The sequence below is a fragment of the Physcomitrium patens genome, chromosome 21 (genome assembly GCF_059467195.1).
Source record: "Physcomitrium patens ecotype Gransden chromosome 21, ASM5946719v1, whole genome shotgun sequence".
Taxonomy (NCBI): Eukaryota; Viridiplantae; Streptophyta; class Bryopsida; order Funariales; family Funariaceae; genus Physcomitrium; species Physcomitrium patens.
This window is the reverse complement of record NC_143430.1, coordinates 12,170,130-12,195,414: the sequence shown is the minus strand read 5'-3', so window position 1 is coordinate 12,195,414 and position 25,285 is coordinate 12,170,130. Positions and strand designations below refer to the sequence as shown.

Below are 25,285 nucleotides of genomic sequence, written 5' to 3'. Positions count from 1 at the left end.
TTTTTTTGCAGAATTCTTATTAACTTGATTTTGTCATTTCCTAATGTACTTATTGTCCAATTGACCTTGAAGTAACTCTGACATTTTCCTCTGCTTGCTGATTGTAATGCCATATTAGCAATTGGTTTTTGTTAGTTAGAAGCTGGAGGACTGATCTATGAAATGAAGTTACAAAGTCTTCTGTATCTAGGATGTCGCAGGACAAATTCACAAAACCTACAGAATGAGGCCTCATATCATTCTTGATAAGTCAGACTGCCTTGACATTAAGAACTTCCAAACTGATGCTCCATTAAATGACTTGAATACATTCTTCTTCAAAAATTGAACGAATCACCTGTTAAGCTTTGCATGACGGCCTAGGAGAGGGGTATGAATATTCGAAAAGCCAAAAGGTGCTTGTCGGACAGTTTGACCCCCTAACTAGACTGAATCTTGGATTTCTTAGGGGGAGGGTTCCCACCAGACACTAATACATAAATATAGAAGGCCAACATCGCCCCACTTAATAAGCCTGTAACTCCTGTCGGAAAGAACAACTTGTTTACAGTAAAACGTCGGTAGTACCTGCTCCCAAACAAACTTTCTCAGATAAGCCCACATATATCACAACTTAGAGGAAATGAGATTACAATCTAGAGCATATCAAACAGGCCAATAGTGGAAAAATGAAAACTACTTCAAAATCAGGCAACCTACAGATAGCTCATGAATAGACGCATTTGTGAAAATAAAAGCATAATAAAACATGTGCTACTATCAAAAGAGTATTTCTTCTTCTAAACTGGATTGTCGCTTAACCAATTTATTAACACATCAAGACAGCATGAGAAATACAGCGAGTGTTATAAACCTGAGAAAAAGGAAAGCAGAGATGGCTGCTTGGCCCTGGATGTATGGCATAGAGGATTCTCCATTTTTCCACTTCTTCAAACTCGTCACACTCAAGTACAGAAGAGCACTTCCCAGAATGACACCGAACCTGATGGCGGAAGTGCCACCCGAAATTATAAACCAAAGCAAACCACCACCAGCGAGGAGAATCCCGAACGGGATACCTAAGCAGAAATCGTGAATCTTAGAACCGCTCTTTCCAGAGTTTGAATAGTGTGCGTTAAGGGCTGATCCTGCGACTTCTTTCACTGGCTCCGGTCCATTCTCAGCAACATATGCTAAATTGTCTTTCTGTTTGTAGGCTGTTTCCTGTGCCGTTGCAGCAAGCTTTTGTCGTGCAATTTCTGCTTGCTCTAAGAGCTGATTTGTGATGTCTTTGAGCTTCTCCAGTTCCTGAAAAGACGTAAAAGTTGGCGCGAGTATATTGGAACACAGCACTTCACTATTATACATATATACTGTAAACACAATACCTGACAAGAAAATATTGAATCCTCAGAAGTATTTTCTCCCTTAAAACGTAAACGAATGTGTGCAATCTATAATCCCCAAGGAGAGCAGGATGACTTGAGAGTTAAAAAGAGGGCTGAAGGAGCAAGGCAGTACTCAAGTCACACTCATCAACTGGCAAGGACGAAAAGAGCCCTGTGCACACTTCAAGCAACCTAAAGTGGTAGAGCTTAAAGGTTCTAAGAGTGGGAGTGTTTCTAAAACTAGATTATTAATACAGAAGCTTGTTAATATATTGAAAGAAGAAACCTCTAAATTACTGCAAACCCCTGCAATAATCGACTCCCCAAATCGATACAATTATCAACAAGTCAAGGATAGCATGGTTTACGAGACAAACAAAAACGCAATGCCAGGTGGATCAAGAATGTACTGCAAAGTGTAACCAAACAAAGACCTAAAGCAACAAGCACCCCCTAGACAACTACCACAAACTGGTCAGCGTATCCCACACCCTTGCATTGTACTGCAAATCCCGCGATACCTCAGAAATACCCACCCAAATTACTTTCTGGCGTCAGTCAAGGACAGCAGCAAAGAGTTAAGCACGGAGTAAACTACACAAATGTATCTACTACCCTGGTCTGCCCAGATATCACAAACCTTACTGGCAGTATCTTCAACCAAACTCTTAGTTTCCCCCGCCCGTTTTTTATCCACCGTGCTCGCGAATGACTGCTTCGAGTCATCAAGCACATCACTCGCCGTCTCCTTGGCACTATCCACAGAGCTTCCGATCGACTGCTTCACAGAATCGAACTCCCCCTCTGCTTCACTTGCAGCCTTATCGGCCTTGGAATCCAGTGGCTCGCTCGGGGTCATCCCAATTCCAGATGAAGAGGCTCGCACTCCGCCTCCCCTCGGCCACGCGAACCCCTTCAAACCCACCACTCCTTGCAATCCTCCCCTAACCTGCGATCCGTGCAATCTAGGGGGAGCAAAACTCCCAATCCTGCCACGAAAACTGGCTGCATCGCCAGCACCATTGCCGAAGCCCGATCTACCAATCGCCATGAACGTCGTCCCAGGGCACACAGACGACATCGCTCTCACACAATCCATCTCTGCTATCTCTCCAATAGCCAGGGGAGACTTGAAAAAAAACAGACTGCGAGGAAAAACACGAGACTGCAGCAAAACGCCAAAACCCTAATTCCTCTAAAACTCAAATGCGTTGCACATTCCTTATACAGCAAACTCGTGCTCACATGCTCCAGAAAACCACACGAGCACGCAGAAAAGACTCGGTGACACTGCGCCCATCACACACACGAAGAAAAAAAACACAAATAAAAACAAAATAAAACAAAAAATAATTCTGGCCGTGGAGCGTGGTTGGCATGGGACGACGACCAGGAAACGATTTCTTCAACTTCTCGTCGATTCTGAGGGAGCTCCGTCGACGACTCTGTTGTCCCTCCGTCCCTGACCAACCGATCCACGAACGGGGACGTTGACTCTCTTATGGATCCCGCCCCATGGGATCCACGTGCGCTCCACTTATTGGTGGTTGCCGCGAAGATTCATATATCGGGTTCCCTAAGTCGTGATGCCAGTTGGACGGGGTCTTATTACGCTGGACCCATGTTGCCACGTGGCATTACAATTAAAGTTAATGAATCGAGGGCTATACCTGCAGGAATTTACCGCTGTTGCTTTTACTTTTACTTTTATTATTATTAGGGTTAACTTCTTGATTAGAATTTGGTGGAGTTTTAAGTGACTTTGATTCTACAAAATAAATTGTTTTTGGGAAAATTCTTACTTTCCTTCTTTTCTTGTTTTGGATTTTATTCATTCTCATTAGGAATAATTTGTGAGCAGTATTAGAATTAATTTGTTTTCAAAATACTAGTAGGTTTCAAACTCTTCTTACACTTGTTAATAAATTTTATAAGGCTTCATGTTCTTTCATCCTCTTTCACTCATTTTGTTGTCATCTTTTCTCTATCTATTTTTGTATTACATGCTCCAAATCTGGTGCTTTGTGTCGTATAAAAATATTAAGCATTATATTTTAAAATGTCACATGTAAATTTAAAATTAATTATGGGGAAATTTTAAAATTTAAATTTTGTAAATGTTTTAAACAAGAAGGACTATCAGTTTGAATTCAATATTTTCCAAATATTTTCCAAATTCAAATATTTTCCAAATTTGAATTGTACATTCCAAATCAAATTTACAAGGTTTCTGTAATTGTTTTAAAAAGTATACATATTACAATTGGTATACATTATTATAATAAAATATGAATTCTTTTGCCATACTTGTTTCTTGAATAGACTTTTTTAACTACAAGTATTGAAACGAAACTTCAACCTTCAATTATAAAAAAAATAATTTATGAAGGTAAATTAAAAAAGTATTAGCAGCAAATAACTATATTTGAAACTAGGTTTACAAATTAAAGTAGATATTAACACTTTAAATTCTTAGTTTGCAGCATTGTTCTGTAAATTGAGATTTAGAAAGTATTACTTTAGGGCACAAAAGCTTAATCATTTTTTTTCAAATTATACCTTTGTATGAAAGCATTAGTTGTGATATCTCTAATGACGTTAAAAACCAGTTTATTGTAAATAACATATATTCCTAAACTTATAGTCAACAGGCATTCTATGTCGTGTGAGTATCGTTATTAACCACGGCAAACTATCCACCTTGTGAGTCTAATATTAGACATTATTTGCAGATCATTTCATTGGAAAAAACACAGTAAGTGTGTAAAACTCATATTTTTGATGTCCATTGTGCGGAGACCACCGACAAGATTACATAGTTCTTCACATGAATTGAGAGAACTGGACAAAGCTACACCTGATCTCCGAGGGTGGTATTCGATGCATCAGGTCAAGCATTATGATTCTGCTTACCAGCATGACCACAGAGCATTGTGAGCACCGTGTCACCTCGAACAAGTGCATCGAAGTATTCGAGCATTCGATTCCCGACTAGCAATAAATTTGGCTGCCGCTCGAAGGTTTTGATTTTCGTTAACTAACTGTACATTGATCGCGGGCAGTTTTGGCTGTTTGTTGTGTGAAGCTGTTGGGCTAGAGGATTCTATCTCGAAGTGGGATTTCAGCTCTCGCTGCTGAAGCCCACTTCGCCTGGTGATTGTGGATGTGTGTTGCCCTATGGTGCTTTCAAAGATTGAAGCTCTTGCCGCAATCCGAGGGGATCCTGTGTATCCTGGCGGAACCGCTTCGTCTTGAAGGATCCAAGAGACTGATGTTGGTATCCATAGCTTTCAAGCACCTGGTTGCCTGCGAAGTTGAATGCTCGCTCCATCTGTGCGAGGCACTCCTCCAGATCGGCAGTCACGACTTGCTCGCATGGCTTGCATCCCACGAAGTGCGTCACGAAGGGCCACCGGTCGTCTCCGAATCCGGGGTTGCTCTTGCATATCAGATCCTCGTATTTGTACACTAGATACTTCCAGTAGCCGTGAAGGTAAAACTCCCACTCAATGTGCGTGCTCACCCTCCATTTGGGGCCGTCGAAGAGCAGGAGATACACAAGGGCAGATTGGTCGTCGGCTTCGAAACTTGGCCGCCCAACCAACTTCGCCGTCAACATTTTCTCTACAACCAAAAGCCACACGTATAAACACACATTGCGAGGTTCAATTTTCAGGCAGCATTCTGAGAACAGATTTTATTCGAATCGATGTGTTGTGAAACGAACGAGGAGCACCTGCTTTGACCCTAGTTTCTCCCCTGGGGCCGAACGGAGCCCATGCATCAAGCAGATCCAAAGACCACTGACAATTCCGTATGAGGAAGCTCCCTGTGTTTAAAGCAATCCACTGGTGCTCCTCAAACAAGAGATTGTGAAACCCATGGGCAACTAGATTTTTTTCCCTTGTACTTCTCCATGGGAAATGCGAAGGTCATGTCGGTGAAGAGGGCGTCGCTGTCCATCCACCAAATCCACTCCAATTCGGGATTGTGCACCATGAGCTTGCGCAACAACGGAAGCTTGGCCCAAATCGAAGTCATCTCCTTGTCGAAGATGGCCATGTTGTAGAATATCTCAAGGCCATGGAGGCGGGCGTAGTCGATCCTGTTCTTCAGAAACTTAAGGTGGTAGAAGTCGCCCTTGGGGTTGCCACAAGGACCAGGCTGAGAGCCCGAAACGAGCAGTGTCTTCGGCTTTCCATCACGAGATATGTTCCTGCCAGGGTTGAGGTCGTTTCACTCCGTCGTTGCCCGTCCCAGTTGGAGATTTTTGGACCGAGGGTGTAAGTTTTGTTGGGATCCCACTTTTGTTGTGAGGATTCATTAGACGTAACTTCCTCGCCAACAGCATCCGTGTCATCACCTTCCACCTGGGTCAGCATGCGTGCCCTTGCCGGGGACCTACCACGCACAAGCTCCACATCGGAGTCCATGGTGCTGTCCGGTAGAGTCGATCCGGCTTGCATAGTTCCTCGCAGAACCAGAAAGGTGATCAACCCGCACAGAATCGTGACCTTAAATGAATTCACCGTCTTCACCAATTTGCGGCCCTTCTGTGTGGCCAGGAAACGACCCCAACCGTAGGTTTGCATGGTGGGTTGAAAATCGTCGCTAGAAACTTGGCGATTCATTGTGTCGGCTGCAGTCAGCGAAAGCTACCCGCCTCTGCTCAAGAGATCCTTACAAGTGTGTTAACGATTTGTAGCTGTGAACTCAAGAGATGAATTATATCTTGGCGCGATGTAGGGTGAACAAACTCAAGCGAAACTGAAACGTTGAGTTTACTGTATGTTGAATTCAGGGCGACTGATCTTTCCTTTGAAATTCTCACTACCAGGTCGCTTCCAGAGCAGATGAAGTGAGCCGCAAAAAAATATTCATCTCGACCTGACGCGATAGCCACCCAGTAGTCGCATAAACACTAAAACACCGACCAGTTAACTTCAAATTCCTTCTGTTCTGATACACAAACTTGGAACTCTTACTGGTACACCCACTTGGGGAAGGATATCGACCTGAGAGGCTACTAATTACAATTGCTCTACATTCTCTCCAGCTATCAAACCTCGAAATTTGGAGAATCTCTTCACACACAGAAAGCACGAGAAAGCTCCAATCTCCGCAGCCCGAAAACCAACGTCCAACTATAAATGCCATCGAGGACGAGTTACCCCGAAAGTGAGGACCCACTATCAAAGGCGACGATCGGATAGTACAACTTGCACGAATGAAATTCTGGTCACGAGTTTGGTGTAACAGGACAAACACAGAATGGCGAGAGATGACGCGGAGAGATTAGCAAGGCTGAATGCACAGGAAATGGGGATGGCCGGGGGGAAGCATCCATAGACGGCTATTCAATGAACTCCACGGTGGCAAACCCAGTGTCCCTCGTGTTTCCTCACAAAATTTCGTCTTCAACTGGGAGGAGCTCCTCTCCACTTTAGGACATAAGGAATTTTAAAACATACTCTCGCTGAATAAGAATGTAATTAGCCTCTTCCGGCGTGCAAAATCGTTGGAGAATCGTCCTTGACTTCACTGTACAATACAGAGAAGTGGGACCAGCCCCCTGGGAGAATGCAGCATTCCAACTACTTGACACCACATCTCTAATAGAATCGAATAATCGACACAGGATGGCTTCACCAATTGTGTTACACGGAAATCACTCATCTCTTAAGACGACGATTTCGGTTTTGAAATTCCCTCTCCATGCTCGATTACCTCAGGACTCAAGCTCCAATTAAGTGCTTGATCTGCCGTGCGAGGAAAAATTTGGGTTTGAGATTGGACTGTGATGGGATTGAATGACGCCATGAATCATGAGCAGTCACTGGGTCCCGACACCCTCCCATCCTCAAAAGAATCATGTCGCTTTTTTTTCCCCTCGCCGATACTTTCCTCGTCAGTGTCGTTCGAAAGCGAACGTATTTCTGAACCTTTTTTTTGCGACGAAAGCGAGCGCGGTCAGGATGTCCTCCTTTACATCAATCTCACGCGAAAACCCACAAATCGATGCAACGCCAAAAACCAAGAAAACGGCCTCATCGATGCAACAAAAACACAGGACCTGAGGGCACAGCTCTTGAAACTGGGCTGGGCTTTGCGAGGACGCAAGCCAGAGCCGCCAGGGGTTTTTGATTTTGAAGTCAAGGATAGCGTGTGTGAGTTTCATTTCGTGATGTTGAATTTTGTCTCTGTGTAGTTTTTTTTTTTTTTTTTTTTCCCTTCCCTTCCCATCTCTAAGTTGCTAACTGGACCTATTTTTTTGGACTTGGTGAAGTAAGGAGATGGTTTGAGGATAGTCTTGGCCTATGCACCTAGTCTATAGAATAGTTCGATTGAAGTTCAAAAATAAAATTTATTTTTTATTCGTTTGAAAATTTCTTTAATGTTTTGATTTAGATTTGTAATGGAAATCTAGTAATCAAGGTGCAATATGCAGTTTGATTATTACCAAAAAATCTGGTCTCTATCAATTTGTGATAGAAACATGAGGCTTCTTAATTGTTTTGTAAGATTGTTTTGTAAGATTGTTTTGATAAAGTTGAAATATTTTTATAGAAGAAGAAAAACTCTATATGTGTGAGATCATTTCCAAATAGATGGAGGCATCACACATTTAGTGAGATTGATTCTATTTTTTTTAGAAATAATTTTTTTTTTACATCTGTACATGTTTATAAAATGATATTATTTCGAGTTTACAAATAGTAACAATGCTGTGTTATAACAAAATTATTAGGTGAAAGAAAAAAAAAATCATTATATTATACAAGAACTAAATCAAAAACATTGTAGCAAATTACTTTATAAAAATATAAGTAAGAATAGGAGTGTAGTAAAAAATATTAGTTTTAATGTTGCCTTTTGTACAAATAGGAAGGTAGTAAAAAAATATTAGTGTAAAAAATATTTCTATTTACTTGTAGGGCCATAAACAAAGCAAAATAATGTAGGTTAGAAAAAAAATATTATTAAATGCATCTTTAGATGAAAAAAAAAATAAAAAAATAAAAAAATAAGAAAAATTACATAGAAAATTCTTAGATTGACACCTAGAGAGGACCAATTGTGAATCAAGTTGTGAAACTAGACTTGGTTGTGAAATCAAATCCAAGGTACAAAATTGCATGTCCACAACAATTGTGGCTTTTTTATATTGATTGGAAAGTGAGGTTAAGAGAGCAAACTTGATAAGGTTTCTTTGAGAGTTGATTGAGGAGATTTGAGTGGATAATAACTTTGTTAGAGTTTTACAAAGTCAAAGATGGTTTGGATGACTTTGAGATTTGTGGAATAAAAAAGAGTCTCCATTTTAGAAACTTATATTGAAGAAGGAGGACAACCAATGTTTGAACCAATTAGGAGCTTTTTCTCTTAATCTATAAGTTTAATTCTTTTCAAATTTTGTGTCCTTATTTTTATTTAATAGATTGAGAAGTATGCAAATTTTAAAATAAGATAAATAATTAAATTATTAATTATTGATGTTTTAAATTTGCTAAAAGATCTAGTTAGAATTCAATTGGAATTTATTTGAGGTAATTTTATGGTTTTATTAGGATTTTTTAGAATTTACTTAGAATTTGATTAGGTTCAATTAGTAATTGTGTAGAATTTCTTTAGGATTTGATTAGGATTGAATTAGAAATTTTGATCTTCAATTGGGGTTTATATAGGGTTTTAATAAGGTTATTAGATTCTTTTTTATTTACAAAATACAAGTTTACCTCCATAGCCAAGTGCCCAATGCATTCCCAAACAAGACAACACATAATACAACAATGTGAAATACATTTTTTTTGTAATTTTATATAATTATTAAGAGTAATTTTACCAAAGATGTAATTTTGAAGTGAAGAAATATTATATGCAATTAAGTGAATCAAAGAAATGGTAGAATAATGAATATGTGAATAAGTAGTTTGATATATAGATGTGTTTTCTTTATTCAATTACAACTTTTGAAGGTAGCATCTCAAAAAAAATTTAACACAAAATCTTGGATTTTTTCATCATATTATTGCAACAAAAAAACAACCATAAGTCAACTATGGTTACTATTGGAGGGTTTTATTATACATAATATTTAATATTTATCTAATAACTTCTACTCCATTCTTTTTTAACAATATTTTAGTATTTCTAAAAGATTTTTCTTATGAAAATATGATATACAACTATCTATGCAAAAAGACATTTTTTATTGAATCTAAGGCAAAATTTTCCAATTTCTATATTTTTGTCTTGTTTATTGTCATTACGTATGCAACACACAACTTCCAAATGATTTTATCTCAATGCAAAAGGTAGACCTAATTTATCTAAAGTTAGAAAAATATAAGTATTAAAAAAATATGATTCACTTTTATCTATTAATAGCTTATATTTCACCAATCCACATAATAAATTGTTTAAAAATCAATGTAATTAGACTACAAAATTCTACTATATATATATATATATATATATATATATATATTGATAACATTGAATTTGATTATTTAATTTCCTATAATATAATTTATTCTATCTAATATCATAAGATAATTTTATTATAGAGCAACTAAAATAAATAAGAGTTATTCACACATTGGCCACTATCTTTTTATTTGTATTTTTGATTTGGTCTCGATTTATAGTTAAGACTAATAATAGTAACCAGGGTTTATTTACAGCTTGTTTTTTACTCTTCTAGTACTAAAACCACTTTAAGTAATTTTCTCTCTTTTTTAGTTCCTGCAAGAATTACTCAAATTCAATAAGATCTATCTTGAAAGGTAGAACTATTTTAAAAATAAAAAACAATATTAGAAAAAATAAGTTGCATGCTTGCAAATTTTTGCTAATATATCTTTTTTAGCTATTTGGAGAAAATACAAATACAATTATAAAGCTAAATGAATATTTTTACTAATATTTACAAAGATCATAATTCTTCTAACATAAAAGAAGTAATATATATATATATATATATATATATATATTTAGTTAATTGGTTCATACTGCAAATTTTAATAAAGAATAAATGTATAAAACTTAATTTGGCAATACTTACATAATAATAGTTCTTTTTATGATAAAATATAAAAATCCATGCAAAAATATACACTATGTGAATGCACACAGCTTATAATTTTTAGAGCTTGTTTATTGAATGAAACAAGTTGGATTTTAATTTTGATTTTATATTTTTATGATGAACATTTAATTTAGACATTATTTTTCAGAAGTTAAAAAAAGTCTTTAAGTACATTTAAGCTTTAAATACATTTTTGAAATAAAATGTACTTAAAGGTTTAAATTTGACATGATCAGTGGATATTTTTTGAGTATATTTATCCACAAAAAGATTTATTGGTCTTAAATTATGATAAGATTAAAATAAAATAAAATCTCATAGCATTTTATACAGTTTTACAAATTTATTAAGTGCTATCAATACATTAAAGCACTTCATAGATTTTTTCTTCAATATTTGATTAGTAAAACAACGATGTATTTGATTTTATTTGTGATATTGTTTTGTAGAAATCAAAGAAGAAAAAAAATGATAATAATAATAATAATACATCATAATTGTATTAATACTTGAAACAATTCTAAACTTTACAGCTTAAAATTCTTATAATTGTGAAAAATTGTACTGTAAAATTCTATTTTGTAATACAGAAACAATCTTAGGTACATTCTATTGTTATGTTGAAGCTTTTTGTTAAATAATTTTTTGTTTGATATGTAAATATAATTGTTTCAATTGGCCATTACAAGTTAAATGATGGATCTTATGAGATGAATAAAAAATTCCAAACACTTCTTTCACACATTTGAAAGTTAATTTCATTTTTAACTGTATTAATTGTTTGTCGAAAATACAGAAATACAGTACATGTGGTAAAACAATTTTGCAATTCTAACTGGATGCAAACACAAACAATTGTATGCTTTATTTGACAATACAGGAGCAGCTATGGATGAAGGCCAGTGCCTGCAGTCCAGTCGACCAAGGCTAACAACCGCATCGAGAGTGAATCTTTAGCTGTGAAGGGCAAGAATTGTTGAGCATTGTTGAACAGAGACATTTGGGAGGTGGGTGGAGTCATTATTTCAGGGTGTGTCCACGTCGAATCTGCTTCAAACATGATCTCTAGAATAATGTATGATCCACAAAGAGTTCATCACATCGTACAAGTTAAAAAATGGAGCCTGATAGCAGAATTGAGACTAGAGAGTGAAAATGACAAGCATATGGTCCGTCCACGTTTTAGAAAATGCCTCTTTTGAAAGCATGTAAAACTCCTTGATCTGGAGATGCTTAAGAAGGTTCAGAGACAAGTCTCAAAAGGGGAGATCCAGTCTTATTAAGCAGTGACTTCAGAGATAATAGACTAACAAAATCTGACCACTGATCGTTAACAGAGATAGGACACTGTAGAAGTAACTGTTGTCTTACACATCTGAGTTATAGCCAGTGGGCTTCAACCATTGGGAAAAGTTCAATCCATCCGCAATGAGCTTCTCGGTGGCGGGTTGAATCTTTTCCAACAGCTGCAATCACATATAGCACAAGCAAAAATGATGTAGATGTAGAGAAATCACAACAAAGGACAGCAGTGCAAGCTGCAACCTAGCTTAGAAAGGAATATGAGCGTGAGTAGGCTTTCAGTTGGGTGCAAATAGTTATGAGCTAACCTTGTCATGAATAGCTCCGTTGCTGACGATGACAGAACGATCAAAGACAGAGAAAGGCCCACCATCCATACGCGTCACCTTTCCTCCAGCCTCTTCTACCATCTGCTTTCATCACACCTTGTCCATGTCTTAACAAACTTTTGAGTGGAAAACAACAATGCAGAACCTTGAAAGGCACGGGCATGAAACAGACCAATCTAAGCTTATTCTCAGGATTGCTTGGAATATACGAAACTTAGCACTTGAACCAAGCCAGAGAGTTGGGTATTAGATAAAATATACAAAACCTAGCTAATAGAGTCATATGTTGGGAGTTACAATTCTCGGGTTAATTGAGCTCAGGAAGACGGGTTCTGTCATGTAGCCAGGTGGTAAACACGTGCAAAGCGTCTAATTGCAACCAGTCACCTAAAAAGCCTATAAGAATTACAAGAAACAAATATGTGAAAAAGGATATACCAGAGCACCAGCAGCCATATCCCAGGGTTTGAGGCGAAATTCCCAGTAAGAATCAGCAATACCAAGAGCAACGTGACAACAGTCTACCGCAGCTGCACCCAATCTCCTGACACCCTGTGGAGTCAAGTCGCAATGCAGAGTAATGTTGAGTGAAAATAATAGTAATGAAAATGCAAAAAATCAATAAATTGTCGTTCGTGATAGCCAAGAAAACGTAACAAAAACATCGCACTGATTCTAAAGTTCCAGAACAAACAGTCTTCTGCAAAAACAATCGTGGTAATTACATGATGCACAAAATGCTTATTGATGCAATCGATAGAGGTGATTCATGTACCCGACTAGTGTCTGTGTAGTACTTGAATAGTTCAAGGTTCGTTTCCCAGGCTGCGTCATGGTCATATCCAAATCCAGTCACCAATAGAGACCTCTCTACCTGTTTCAACTCATTCATTACCGACAAAGATTGTAAATGTAGTTAGTAAGGACATAACAAAGTCCCAAGGTAAGCCAGAAGGGACTACGCAGAAAATATGAACATCTGAAAATGAGCCAAAATTTGTACGGAAAAAGCATTTGTAATCTATGAAAAACATTTAAGACATTACTAGTTAAATTTGGATACAATCCCTCAGTAATAAAAAAAATCAAGTGGTCTTCACAGGCGTGCTAAAGTACCATATCATTGCTGCTGACATGAATGCGCTGGCCATTGCAGAATGCTCCCCCTCCTGCGATTTCAAGTAACAAATGCTGTTTAATAGAGAAACAAAAAGCACCTACAGTTCCCAGGTCTATACAATCATGTCCAAAACTAGCAACGTCATGATGACAAATTCTCGCTTAGTGGATGATTCTGAGAACCAAATCATTCTGCTGTTCATACAGAATAGGATTAATGCCTGAAGCCAACACCCGACGCTACAAAAATGCTCTCTTAAGTAACATCCACAAGTAAAATCGACTGAGGAAAGCAGGGCTGACTGGTGGCAGTTGCCTGCAGATGCTGTGAATGTCCGCGTTACCCATGCAAAAGGTCCTCCCGCGAACTCCACCTACAATAATCACACATGATTACTTATAACCGGTGTAATCCTCAAATCATTTTTCGAGACAAGGAAATATTGAAGAGCTAGAGATGGCTACCAATGTAAAAATTCAAGGATCAAAATACACGTGATTAAAAGAAAGCATGAAAGTACAAGAGAGGTGTTAGGGAGAATGGGACCACAGTAAATAAGTACTCACCACCGTGGCAGCAAGAGGCCGCCCTCGATAAAGCACGGCAATTGAGACAGCAAAGGAAGGATAGCCATGAGCAAAATTTGTGGTGCCATCTACAGACAGGAGGCAAAGAGATACAGACTCAAAGGAATGTAGATATGTCTGAATTGTAATATAAAGTAGAGAAACAGTCTTTAAAACCTAACAAGGCCTGCTGTTTATGATGTAGCGAATAACAAACAGAAGAGCTACAGTGTCTTCACCGGAATTTCGCTTCTTTTTTTTTCCCCCCCTTATTTTTCCCCCCCCTTTTTTTTTTTTTTTTTTTTTTTTCTTTTTTCTTTTTTCTTTTTCATCAAAAAATTTACCAAATGAACAAATTGAGAAAGTAAGTAGACAGAGAGTTCAAGTGAAATTAGAATGAGTGGCCAAGACAAACATACCCAAGGGATCTATGCACCAGAGGTAGTCAGAGTTTGAGTCTCCGCTCACGCCACCCTCTTCACCCAAAATAAGGTGATCTGGAAATTTCTCCCGGACGACCTCTAAAATTGCAAGCTCCGTATTACGATCCGTGCTGTTGATCATTGTCGCAGTATTTAGTAATTTACTGAACTCCACTCATTCAGTCACAGGTAGCAGATATGATTCATAATGGAAAGGTACTATGGACTCAAGCGTGTAAAAGCGAATCCTAAGATTATTTTTGCGAAAAAAAATCTTCAAATCTAAGCACATAATCTTTCATTTGGACAATGCCTGATGATTCAATTACCCAACAATAAGGTTGCGTCACCTCTAGTAATAGTATGACGGGAAATGCATGTATCTTGACTCCAAATTAATTGCATCCATTGCATCCCGACACTGTAATTTACAAGGCAATTTGTCTTGAAATCTACAATGAAATAATAGAAAAGGGAGGTGCTGAGAGACACTGACTCTGTCACAAGGTCAGCCTTGCCCTTATAATCTATACTTCGCGGCTTGTCAAGTGCAGCCATAATAACCTGAATTGCAATTGTAAACAAGAGATTCACCAGTCAATTTAGATTACGCACTCCGAAAATCGCGAAAATCGCGAAGAACCATCACAAAGTATTAACCCGAATTTCAATTTTGCCAGTGGTCCTTCTAATCCCGGCGAGTGTTCGTGCCTATAAATCCAAAACCCGCGGTGCGTACTCAATAGAAACCATTGGATGCGCTCATATTCTCAGCGTCGAATCCTAATATCTGACTGCGAAATTAACGTGCTTCAAGGACTGAATTGCCCCAGAAATTCCGAAGCCAAATCATAGCAATTCCTTGAGAAATTCATGCATCCCCAATACGTAGGTTGCAAAATCTTCCAAAAAGACTCACCTCGGCGCCCCGGTGACCGGCCGCGTCCAGCACTTCCATTAAAGCCTTCACGGGCAAGCCCTCCGTGGAGATGGCACCGATTTTGGAAGCCGTCACCTCCGAGACTGCAGACCTGGCGATACCACCCCGGCGAACCCCGGAGGAGTTTGTGCACATTGCCCTTGAACCCCCAACCTTGACACTCGTCCATAGCTTGACATGACCAAGGAGAGCAGATGCTGCCCCCTTGGACAACGACTTGGGCAACACCAGCGACGTCGACGCTGATGTTAGGGTTCTAGCCCCCATCGCCACCGCCATAGCTGCAAACCTCCAAGCTCGATGACCAAAATCAGCGCAGCTTGGATTCCGCAACAAACATAAGGCTGCGCACAAACATTCAACGCCCCTTGGAACGTCAATAACAGTCGCACAATCCAGCGGCTTGTTCCTGGGGATGCTGATGATCAAGCTCGACCGTTGTGCGGATGAATGAACTCGAGACAGAGTGGAGCTTGTGGAGAGGAAATCCTCTCATCTCTTGGGAATTGTCTACATTGTACACTGCGTATATGTAGATGTAAGGTGGGTGTGGTGGATAGTTTTGTCAACCGTTAGGAGCATTCGATCCAACTCTTAGTCTCTCCGTCATGTTTGGGAGTCGGGTTTTTATCGAATGATGTTGAGCTCTTTACAAAAACATTGCAGCATTGGCTCATCCATGAGATTTTGATCCAAATGGTGAGGCAGCTCCGTAACGACATTATCAAATAGTATCACACGCTCGTCTGCGTTTTGGAGGATAAAAGCAGAAACTGAATCCCACGTTTGTATTCAAAACGATCATGAGAAGCTTCACAAACCTTCAGACAGTAGAATAGCACTAGGAGAAACAGAAGGAATAGCAAAGAACACAAGAAAAATGGTGTTTTCCCTCTCTTAATCAACAAAGTGTAGACCTAACAGGGAAAACATACTACCAAAGAATTATAATTAGCTTAAAGCGCGTTCTTTTTCCTCTCCTGCACCCATGATCAACTGTCCAACCCTACATCACCACAGATACACTGCATGGGACTTCCGGGCAGGCCTTCTGACCAAATACTCTTTGTACTAAACACCCAAGATTTGTTCAACATCTGAATAATCCTAATGTAGAACATCTGAAAATGCACCCTGAGTGCAGTTCCGACATTAGTGTGGCCCATGCAGGAAGACTCCGTAAAAGAATGCACGTGAAGCCATAGTCCTCAGAAAGGGTTACTCGCTGTTGAACCTATTAATATATCGTATTTTGAGTCTTGTTTCATTGCACTTCCTAGGGAGGAGAAAAGTCCAGCTGCTTGCGCTGGCAGCATATCACCAAACGTAGAAATAGCTGCAGCGGACTTGTCCTTAAACCGATTCACTTGCCCGTCGCTAAGCAGCTTCCCAATCGTTCCCTCCCCAAACTTAGTTCCCACCTGCACATTCCATTGAACGACCAAGTTAGATTCAATGCATTTTTGTAATACTTAAATGATACTGCACATTCAATTTCTGGCAGATAATTAAGAAATTATAGGATGTAAAGACCAAGCCATAGTTTACTTGATAAATTCTTTGGTGAATCACAGAGCACGTAAATGAGTATGTGTGTAGAATCACTTACTCCCATGAGTTGCTGCAGTAACTTGGCAGATCCTTGAGAATTCTGAGATGGTGAATCAGAAAAGGAGAACGTAGAAGCATCATCACTATGCACTGATGCTCTCCAAACTGCATCTTTTTCCTCTTGTGATTGGGTTCGTCGAGACCTCATTGGGGATGCTTTTGTAACTGAAAACAAGGGAGCACTGCGACACATTCCAAAGGTACCGAAATGTTATTATTATTATTATTATTATTATAATACTCACTCACACACGAGCTATTCAGGCATAGGAATACACTGCCATAAACAAGTTACTCAAGCCAAAACCACCACAGTAAAAAAGTATCCTCGGCCTCAGAAAACATCCAAGTGTCATTGAATACTCCGTTGCGTCGATGATAAAACATACTGTAATGCAGTTTCACACTCCACTAGTGATGGCACAAGGTAGGGGACTAACCCACACAACAGCGGAAAAACAACTCCCTTTTCTAACTAGTTCACTCATGAAAGAGTAAGACTAAAAGATGTTGCAATTAATACAAGAAGATTGGAATATACCTGATAGGCAGGTAAGTGAAACGCGGAACAGTTGCAGACATATTCAGGGTATTAGTCTCTCCTGTAGACATGACTTTTTGTGGAACATCGGTGTGGAGGCGTTTCAACTGGATCAGGGAGCCAAAGAGCACAGCACAGCTTTGGTAATATCGCCGCTCCTGCTCCCACAAGTAAGATTCGTACCTGCAGAACGATATACCTCCAAACTTACAAGATGCGTATCTCCACAAATGTTCAAATGTAAAATCATTTGAAAGACATCAAAGATACTGCTCCATTGAGTTGCGATAGTAACGAAATCTTCCAAAAAATTACAAACTCTACGAAATAATCACTTACGTAGCCCAATCGATAGGGTCAATACGATTATGTAAATCATCCAGCAATTTGTTGATCCACCTCTGGCGGCCAACATCTGCTTTCAAACTCGTAGGTCCCTTCAGTGCAGAGGAAGGAGCTAGATCCTGAGTTCCTACTGCACGTAAGCTTTCAACATTCACATCTTGGCCCCCTGAAAGCACATCTGCTAGAAACTTCAGGTCAAAAAGGAGCTGCAGCAAGCCCTTCTCTGAGACACGTGAGTTCATGAAAGAAGGATGAGATATGAACTTCTCATATATTGCCAGAACCTGCATCCAAGATTTGAAGGCATCAATTACGGTAACTGCTAATTTCGAAAACTTAACCTTTTGATAGTCCACTCACAAACATGTTGTGACGAATCTGATTTCACTCACAAAACATACTACACTCATGCTTGTGAATTTAGAACGGAGTAAACCTCCGATGAGAAGTCCTTGCAAGAAACATTTGAGAACTAAATCAAGAGTTACCATTAGCAGAATCGTACGCAGAATTGGAACAAGGTTACCTTCTCTAAAAGTTCCCAAGCGAACAACTCCAAAACAGATCTGTCTAGGACGTGACCGCCGATCCGATGAATTTCTCGGCAACCAGCGAACAGAAATGCAACAACATAAGATGACGGCATAGCTGGTACAGATATACGCGCGTCTACTTCCACGTCGTCATCTCCAATAGACTTGATTACAGTCTCTTCCCATCCCTGCAAGACAACAAATGGAACTAATGAAATTAATATGGCAACGTCGAAAACATTGATTTCAGAGTTCCACGGCATAACTGCAGATCTCATCTGTGAATTACAAGATAACCAACTTCATAGGAGTCACCAATCTTAAGTATGGAGTAGGTTGACACTTCATGCAGCCATTGACTACGATGACACGTCATTACTTTCATGCAAGAACGACACCAGCCCATTTCGGGGATAAAAAGTATTTCAAATGAAAAAACTGAAGTTATCCAGTACATTGTAAAATTACAAAATCACAAAACCTAGACAAGTAAAAACGTAGGAAATAACCATGGAGGAGCTTGCCTTGAGTGGTGTGGGAGTGGACAAGCATTCATCTTGGTGCAGATCCCTTAAGAACGTGCCAGCTAAGCCATCAGTGCTCCAACGAACCCACATCCGATGAGCAGCAATACTCTGCTGCCTTAAACCCTTTTGCAACTCTCGTAATTTTACTGCCCCATCGTCAGAAGCTGACCCTGCCGCGACCCTCACTCTCATTCTGGAGGACCACTTCAAAGGACCCTCAAAACTAGAGTTTGTTTCAGACCACAATGATTGTCGCATTATCTGAGACGAAACCATATTTGAGGATTGACGAAGAGGATCAGTCCACGATGTGGTAGACCCTAAAAGAGAAGCCAGAGAAGTAGAATGACCTCCTAAAGCTGCAGAAAGTCGACCCAGAAATAGAGCTCGTTCAACCACCTTTGAGATCCTTCTTGTCTTTGATGCATGGACTTCGACGCCACCTCTACTGACTAGCCTGCTCTGAAAGGTGCCTTCCAAGGCATGCTTTGGACTCTCTACGGTCAAGTTCGATTCTTCAGCAGCTGCCTTGTCAAAGTCCTCAGAAAGCTTCAAGAATCGAGTTTGAAGCACCTTAATTACGCCTGACATCCACTGGAAACACTGTTCCTGTAGATAAGGCGCTAGTGAATCTGTTCTAATCTGTACATAAGGCCCTTGCAAAAAGCTTACTAAGTCATTGAGTATTGATCTAAGACTTTCATCCACTTTGTCCTTCACATTTGTGACCTGTGGTGTGAAAAAGAATAGGGCGTCACCGTTCCACTCGTTCTGCACAGCAACAGAATTCCAATGTAGAATTCCGTTGGAATGAAGATTCGGACCCTTCAAGACGTTGTCGCCTGCCTTTGCCGTTGACACTTGCTTCTTATAAGTTTCTTCTAAAGGAGTCGCTGGACTCATTGCCTCAAGACAATTGTCGACCATGTCTTCCACGTTGATTGCGGCGAAACCCAATTTTGTGTTGGTCTTCATCTGGTTGATAAACAATTCCTCAAACAGCTTGTCCCACAGATTTGTGGGAGACTTCAAGAGAAGCTCACAAATGCAGTCCCATGGAGAGTCTATTGATTTTCCGAAGGTGCCTTGCAGCCAATCAATGCTCTCTGACAATGCTCCATGTTTATTCATATCCTCACGCACCAAACCTTCGACATAAGCCAATTCCTTACCTGTCCTTAATAATGTTATCAACGGTCGCGCTTCTACAGCAATCTCTTCCGTGCAATCCTTAAGCCACTCCACGCAGGCTTCGGAAATATATGCTCCTGTCAAAGAAACCATGTTACTCTCGAGCTTCTCTCTGTATTTCTTCCACGCGGCAACCTCCATTTCAGGATTCGGAATCCCTCCGAAGAGCTGTGAACCCGGCGGAGCTGCCAAAACAGTGTTGTAGAGCAGAGGCATCTTCCCAGTCGAAATCTCCAGGAACAATATCCCGATCTGACACAAGGAGGTCTGGATCATTTGCATCAGCTTGCAAAGGGCCGTTGCCACATCCACTGTGTTATCAACCTTTCCTCCATTCTTCCCTGAATTCCTCTCCTGCATCCACGCACGCAAGTGCGACCTCAACCACAACTTGCGCGACTCAAGAAACAGAGCGAAGATCTGCGAGGAATTAAGCTCATCGATGATGCCGCAAGCGGCCAGAGCAACCGCATAATTATCGACGCTCAATTCTGGCTCCTGCAATCTGTCCTTACTACGCTTTGAGATTTGCCCTCGGAATCTCTCAATCAAGGGCCACTGCTGGTGTAGAAGTGGAAACCTCCCAAGCAGTTTCTCCTTCGCTCCAATCCCAGTCAAAAGCGAGTGCACTTCCTTGGCTCGTAAGTACCGTTCCGCGCCCTCCAAATACATATGCTCGTCCAAACATCCCCAGATTTTTTCCGGCGTATCCACGAGATACTTAACCCTAGAGCCAACTCCATACAAACTCTCTCTCCTCCTTCGCTCACTATCCGCACCAGGACTTGACACATTCACACTCACGCTCCGGTTCAAATCCTCAAATCCCCGCTCCATCTTGCCAATGTTGGCAACCACCGCCTGACATGACTCCTTCATGAGCGAAATCGAGTCCGCCGACTCGATCAAGTCGCGGTAACTAGCGCCAACAAGCTGTCGAAGATCCTCTTTCTTCGCCTCAATCTCATTGCGCGTCAGCGATTCAACTTCACGGATCTCCACGACCGTCTTCGCTTCGAACAACGCCTCGGCATTCCGCACATTTGCGTCCTCGTTGCTCTTCGCTTGAAACCTCCCCCCTCTCATCTTCACCACCTCCCCCGCCCCCTTCCTCCTCTTCACATCAAAACCTCATCACACCGTGTCACTCCTCCACTACTCCGCCCTATCTCTCCCCCGCATCCGATTCATCACACTCTCAGTTTCCTCCAACTCCACACCACCTCAAACTCCTACAAATTCTACTTCACACCCCAGCACACAGTATCACAGACATATCTCAACAACAACAACTCCGCGCTGCGTCAAAGACACAGAGATGAAATCCTAGTCGACGATTCCCAAAATCATTGGGCTCAAAGAGTGGCAAAAGAGTGGAAAGACTTGATACCAGTGAAGAAGAAAGTGGCGTGAGCATGGACTTCCGATGGAATGAAACCCAAGTAGGGTTTGCATGACGAGCTTCAACCTCTTTGTAGAGGTACTGTCTGCCTCAAAGGTCCATGATTGCAAATGGGTCACAGTAACAGTGCGGTTATTATATTTAGTGTGGGGCTTCTTTGTGTGCTGTGTGGTTTCCTTTGAGACATGTAGTTGGGAGGATGTATGTCTATTCCTGCGGGGGTTTGTTGTGGAAAGTATGAGGAAATGGGTAGAATGCTTGCATAAAGCACAGTATGTCTGTTGTGCAAATAAGATCACAATTTGCACAATTGTGAAAAATATACTCTTTGGAACATGACATTGTGTAAGTTTTTTCTTTTCTTCTTTTCTTCTTCTTCTATTTGTTTACAATAGGTGCATTTGATGAAAGCTACAACAATTCTCTGTCATGGTGTGAATGATTTGATAATTATATGACATCATTAATGCTTACTAGTAGCTATAAAAGCACCATTCTTAATCACAATTTTTGGCACAAACATATTCCAAATTATCACATTCTAGGACCTTCTAAAATCTTTTACAAATTTCTAGAATCTTTTAGATACTTGTAGAATCTTCCACAATCTTTTAGAAAGTTCCATAGACTTCTAGAAGCTTCTTTAGACTTCAAAACACTTCCATAGAAAGTACCATAGACTTTTGTAACTTTCATTATAGTATAAATAGGAGTCTTTGGAACCACTTTTGCTATCAATCTCATTCTTTGTCTTTAATCTTGACATATTTCTTTATTAGATTTTTTTGTCCATGACAATTCCTTGAACAACTATGAGACCCATTTTCCACTCTCTTTAAGATAATATCACATTTGCTCTTCTTCATTCTCAAAAAACTTTTAGCCAAATTGATTTTGAACTTGGCTGAAGTAAAGCTACTATCTCTATGCTAGCAAAAAAGATTACTTTTAATAAAAAGAATTTCAAACTAGGCAAAGCTAAAAAAACTCACTATAATAGATGAAAAGGACAATCATTTGCCAAATCAACACTGAAAAGGCTATAAATGGTATTGAGGTTGATAAAAATCTTAACAATATTATCAATAATCCTGTGTCAACTCAAATCATTCAAAATGTTCTCATAAAGTGGAATATGAAAGCCGTGGTGAAGAAAAAAAAGCCACTACTATCTACATGCTATCAAAGACAATACTTGGATTTTGCTCTAGAATAAAAAAAAAATTGACTTTGAAAGATTGGAAGAGGGTTATTTGGTCGTATGAGACAAAAATCAACACATTTAGGTCAAATGGTAGAAAGTGGGTATGAAAATAAAAAGATCGGTCCTTGCATGATAAAAAGATCCAAGAAACAATTATGCATGAAGGTGAAAATTTAATAGTATGGGGTTATATGGGATAGAATGGAATTGGAAAGATAGCAGAAGTTAAGAGGAGGATGGATGCCAAGCAATTTGTGAAAATTCTTGAAAAAAACTTGTTTTGTAGCATTGAAGAATCTAGTATTTTTGAAGAGGAGGTGATTTTTAGCAAGATAATGACCTCAAGTATAACTCAAAACTAGCATAGAAGTAGTTTGATCATCATGTCATTAAAATAATGGATTGGCCTAATCAGTCTCCTAGTCTTAATTCCATTGAACATCTCAAATGCCAATTCAACACCTAAAAGATAAAACCAAAGAGAGTTTGGAAATCATAGAAAAGAATAGCTATAGAATGAAATAATATTGAAGTAATTTTGTGCTAAAAGTTCATAAAAAGTATGCCAAGGAGGTTAGAAGAAATTATCAAGGCTAAAAGAGGTCCTACAAAGTACTGATATGTAATTGGATACCACACTCAAAAAAATGTTTTAATATTGTTCCAAATTGGATTGGTCATAGCTTTGCAATTTTTCAATGGATTCTTTTCAATTTGGGCTCATTTGATAGCTGTAAAGAAGTATTATATTTGCTGTACATACCACATATCATTATATACTATATTTTATCTATAATATACCATTCTTTCCAAAAATATGTCAACATTAAAATAGTTTTTTGAGTCACTATAAGTCATAAAAAAAAATGATAATATATTTTTAATCAAAAAAAGAAAAAGTTTTAATATTATGAATGTACTCTTATGAATTTGTCTATCACAAGAATTCAATGAAAGCAAATAAAGAAGTGAGGCTCTCTCAAAGAAATATGATAAAATTAAAATATAGAAGTATGTATATTAAAAAAAAACTAGAATGGCTATTGTCAAAAGACCAAGAAACTAGTGACTCTTAAAACTAGACGAAAAGTAAGAAAGGAATTGACAAGGGTGAAGAAGATTTCACTCTTGCCTCTATATATAATATCTATATAAGATCTATGTGGCAATATTCTATAGGACCTTCAAAAACTTGTTGACTTTGAATAACACGTATCTTAACTTACAAGGCAAGTTTTCTATATGGACGCCACATGGTTAACTTGTTTTATAAGCTATCAACATATATGGTACATGATTAACTTGTTGTCTAAGTTTCTAACCTACTAATCAATTACAAACACATGTAAAGTCAAAAGAGCATCTAAAAAGCTTCTAGAAAACTTTTCCAAGAAAATATTGTGAAATCAATCTATTTTTATCTACTTCTATCTGTTCATATTACATATGTAATAATTATAGTAGATATATATTTATGATACGTATGAAATTTTTAGCCAAGTTCTTGTAAATGTATTACTTTAGTATAGCCAATTCATTTTGGGATAAAATGGTCTAAATGGTGGTTGAATTCTTTCTTATAAATTAATTGAATAATTATAAGGTTGATGCTTTTGAAGAATATCTGCATTCTTTTTTTCAAAAACATCATGGAAATCTTAATACTAAATAAGAATACTACTTGATGTCTTTTTGCCATCAAAATTAGATGTGGCATATATAGCAAAAGATGATCCTTCTTTTGCTGTATGCATAAAAGTTCTTGCATCTATTAATAAAGACTTGGATGTACTAAGCTTAATTATTTCTACTTCATTATCAAATTTTTGGATTAAACTACAAGAAAATTTAAGATTACAAGAAATCCAATTTATGTGAAGTTTTTATTTTTTTAACCATTATAATCCTAAAATAATTAGATTAGACAGAGATCTTATTACACTAAATAATATTATACTATTATGATCTTTAATTGTTATATCTAAAAGAATAGTCTCATAAATAATATCTCCGAAAGACAACAAACGACCATCTATGACTTCTACATGTAAGGATTTAATTTTCTTGATTAAAGATATTTCTTGTTTCTTGACAAAGTTTTTGTCTATAAAACATAATGTATCTTGGATAAAGAACCATCTACTGCACCATATTCCAATCGGTGGTTCATATTACCTAAAAGAAATAGAGCATTGAATTTTATTGAAGATATGCATTCAATAAATAAAGTAGCTATTTGAAATATGGATTCAAGTCCAATTATAGATGAGTTTACAGATGCATTTGCAAGGAGAATAATTTATTCTATGAGAAATATTTATTTGAGATATAAAAAATTTCAATTGACAATACAAATAGAGATTTGAGAACTATAAAGACACCATTAGGATTAGTTAAAATATATATATTATCATAAAGAGCTACAAATTTTGTGGCACATATGATAAATAAAATGCATAAGATATTAAGAAATTTTATTCTAAGAATAGAAATATCTTTTTTAGATGATGTGTCAAGATTGTAAATAATGTATCTTGATAAGAGTGTTGAGAATATTCAAGGAATGATTTTCTTTATCATCTAATTATTGATGATTTTATACATCTTAAATTGACAATTGTACCAATTGAACTTCTTTGTTTTTTATGTGGATTAAAAAAAATAAAAAATTACTATCATGTTTTTTTGTAATCAAAGCTAACATAGGTGGTATGTGGCATATTTGATCCCATTTCTTTTAATTCTTCCTTTAAGAAATTAGATTTGTCTTTGTTGTAAGAATTCTTCTAACCATGCC

At 38.4% G+C, this 25,285-nt stretch overlaps 3 protein-coding genes and 1 pseudogene across 4 annotated transcripts; all 4 read right to left on the bottom strand.

The window, feature by feature from the left end:
* Nucleotides 1-260: 260 nt before the first annotated feature.
* Nucleotides 261-2,582, bottom strand: LOC112274091 (uncharacterized). Its single transcript, XM_024503254.3, has 3 exons — nt 2,008-2,582; nt 854-1,287; nt 261-567 (listed from the first exon to the last, which is right to left on the bottom strand). The coding sequence occupies exons 1-3, from the start codon at nt 2,464-2,466 to the stop codon at nt 420-422; spliced, it is 1,041 nt and encodes a 346-aa protein (XP_024359022.1). The 5' UTR covers nt 2,467-2,582; the 3' UTR covers nt 261-419.
* A 1,810-nt stretch (nt 2,583-4,392) lies between these two features.
* Nucleotides 4,393-6,129, bottom strand: LOC112274077 (putative glycosyltransferase 2; annotated as a pseudogene). The gene is made up of 2 exons (XR_016499874.1): nt 5,104-6,129; nt 4,393-4,991 (listed from the first exon to the last, which is right to left on the bottom strand). The product of XR_016499874.1 is annotated as a putative glycosyltransferase 2 (transcript).
* A 5,506-nt stretch (nt 6,130-11,635) lies between these two features.
* On the bottom strand, nt 11,636-15,519 carry LOC112273961 (phosphatase IMPL1, chloroplastic). Its single transcript, XM_024503060.3, has 10 exons — nt 15,114-15,519; nt 14,691-14,758; nt 14,192-14,325; nt 13,773-13,861; nt 13,522-13,579; nt 13,203-13,255; nt 12,862-12,960; nt 12,525-12,638; nt 12,066-12,167; nt 11,636-11,921 (listed from the first exon to the last, which is right to left on the bottom strand). Exons 1-10 carry the CDS (start codon nt 15,411-15,413, stop codon nt 11,823-11,825), a joined length of 1,116 nt encoding a protein of 371 aa, XP_024358828.1. The 5' UTR covers nt 15,414-15,519; the 3' UTR covers nt 11,636-11,822.
* A 475-nt stretch (nt 15,520-15,994) lies between these two features.
* Nucleotides 15,995-21,316, bottom strand: LOC112273960 (conserved oligomeric Golgi complex subunit 1). Its single transcript, XM_024503059.3, has 6 exons — nt 18,689-21,316; nt 18,158-18,352; nt 17,626-17,915; nt 17,287-17,469; nt 16,744-16,927; nt 15,995-16,555 (listed from the first exon to the last, which is right to left on the bottom strand). The coding sequence occupies exons 1-6, from the start codon at nt 20,966-20,968 to the stop codon at nt 16,343-16,345; spliced, it is 3,345 nt and encodes a 1,114-aa protein (XP_024358827.1). The 5' UTR covers nt 20,969-21,316; the 3' UTR covers nt 15,995-16,342.
* Between the last annotated feature and the right edge of the window lie 3,969 nt (nt 21,317-25,285).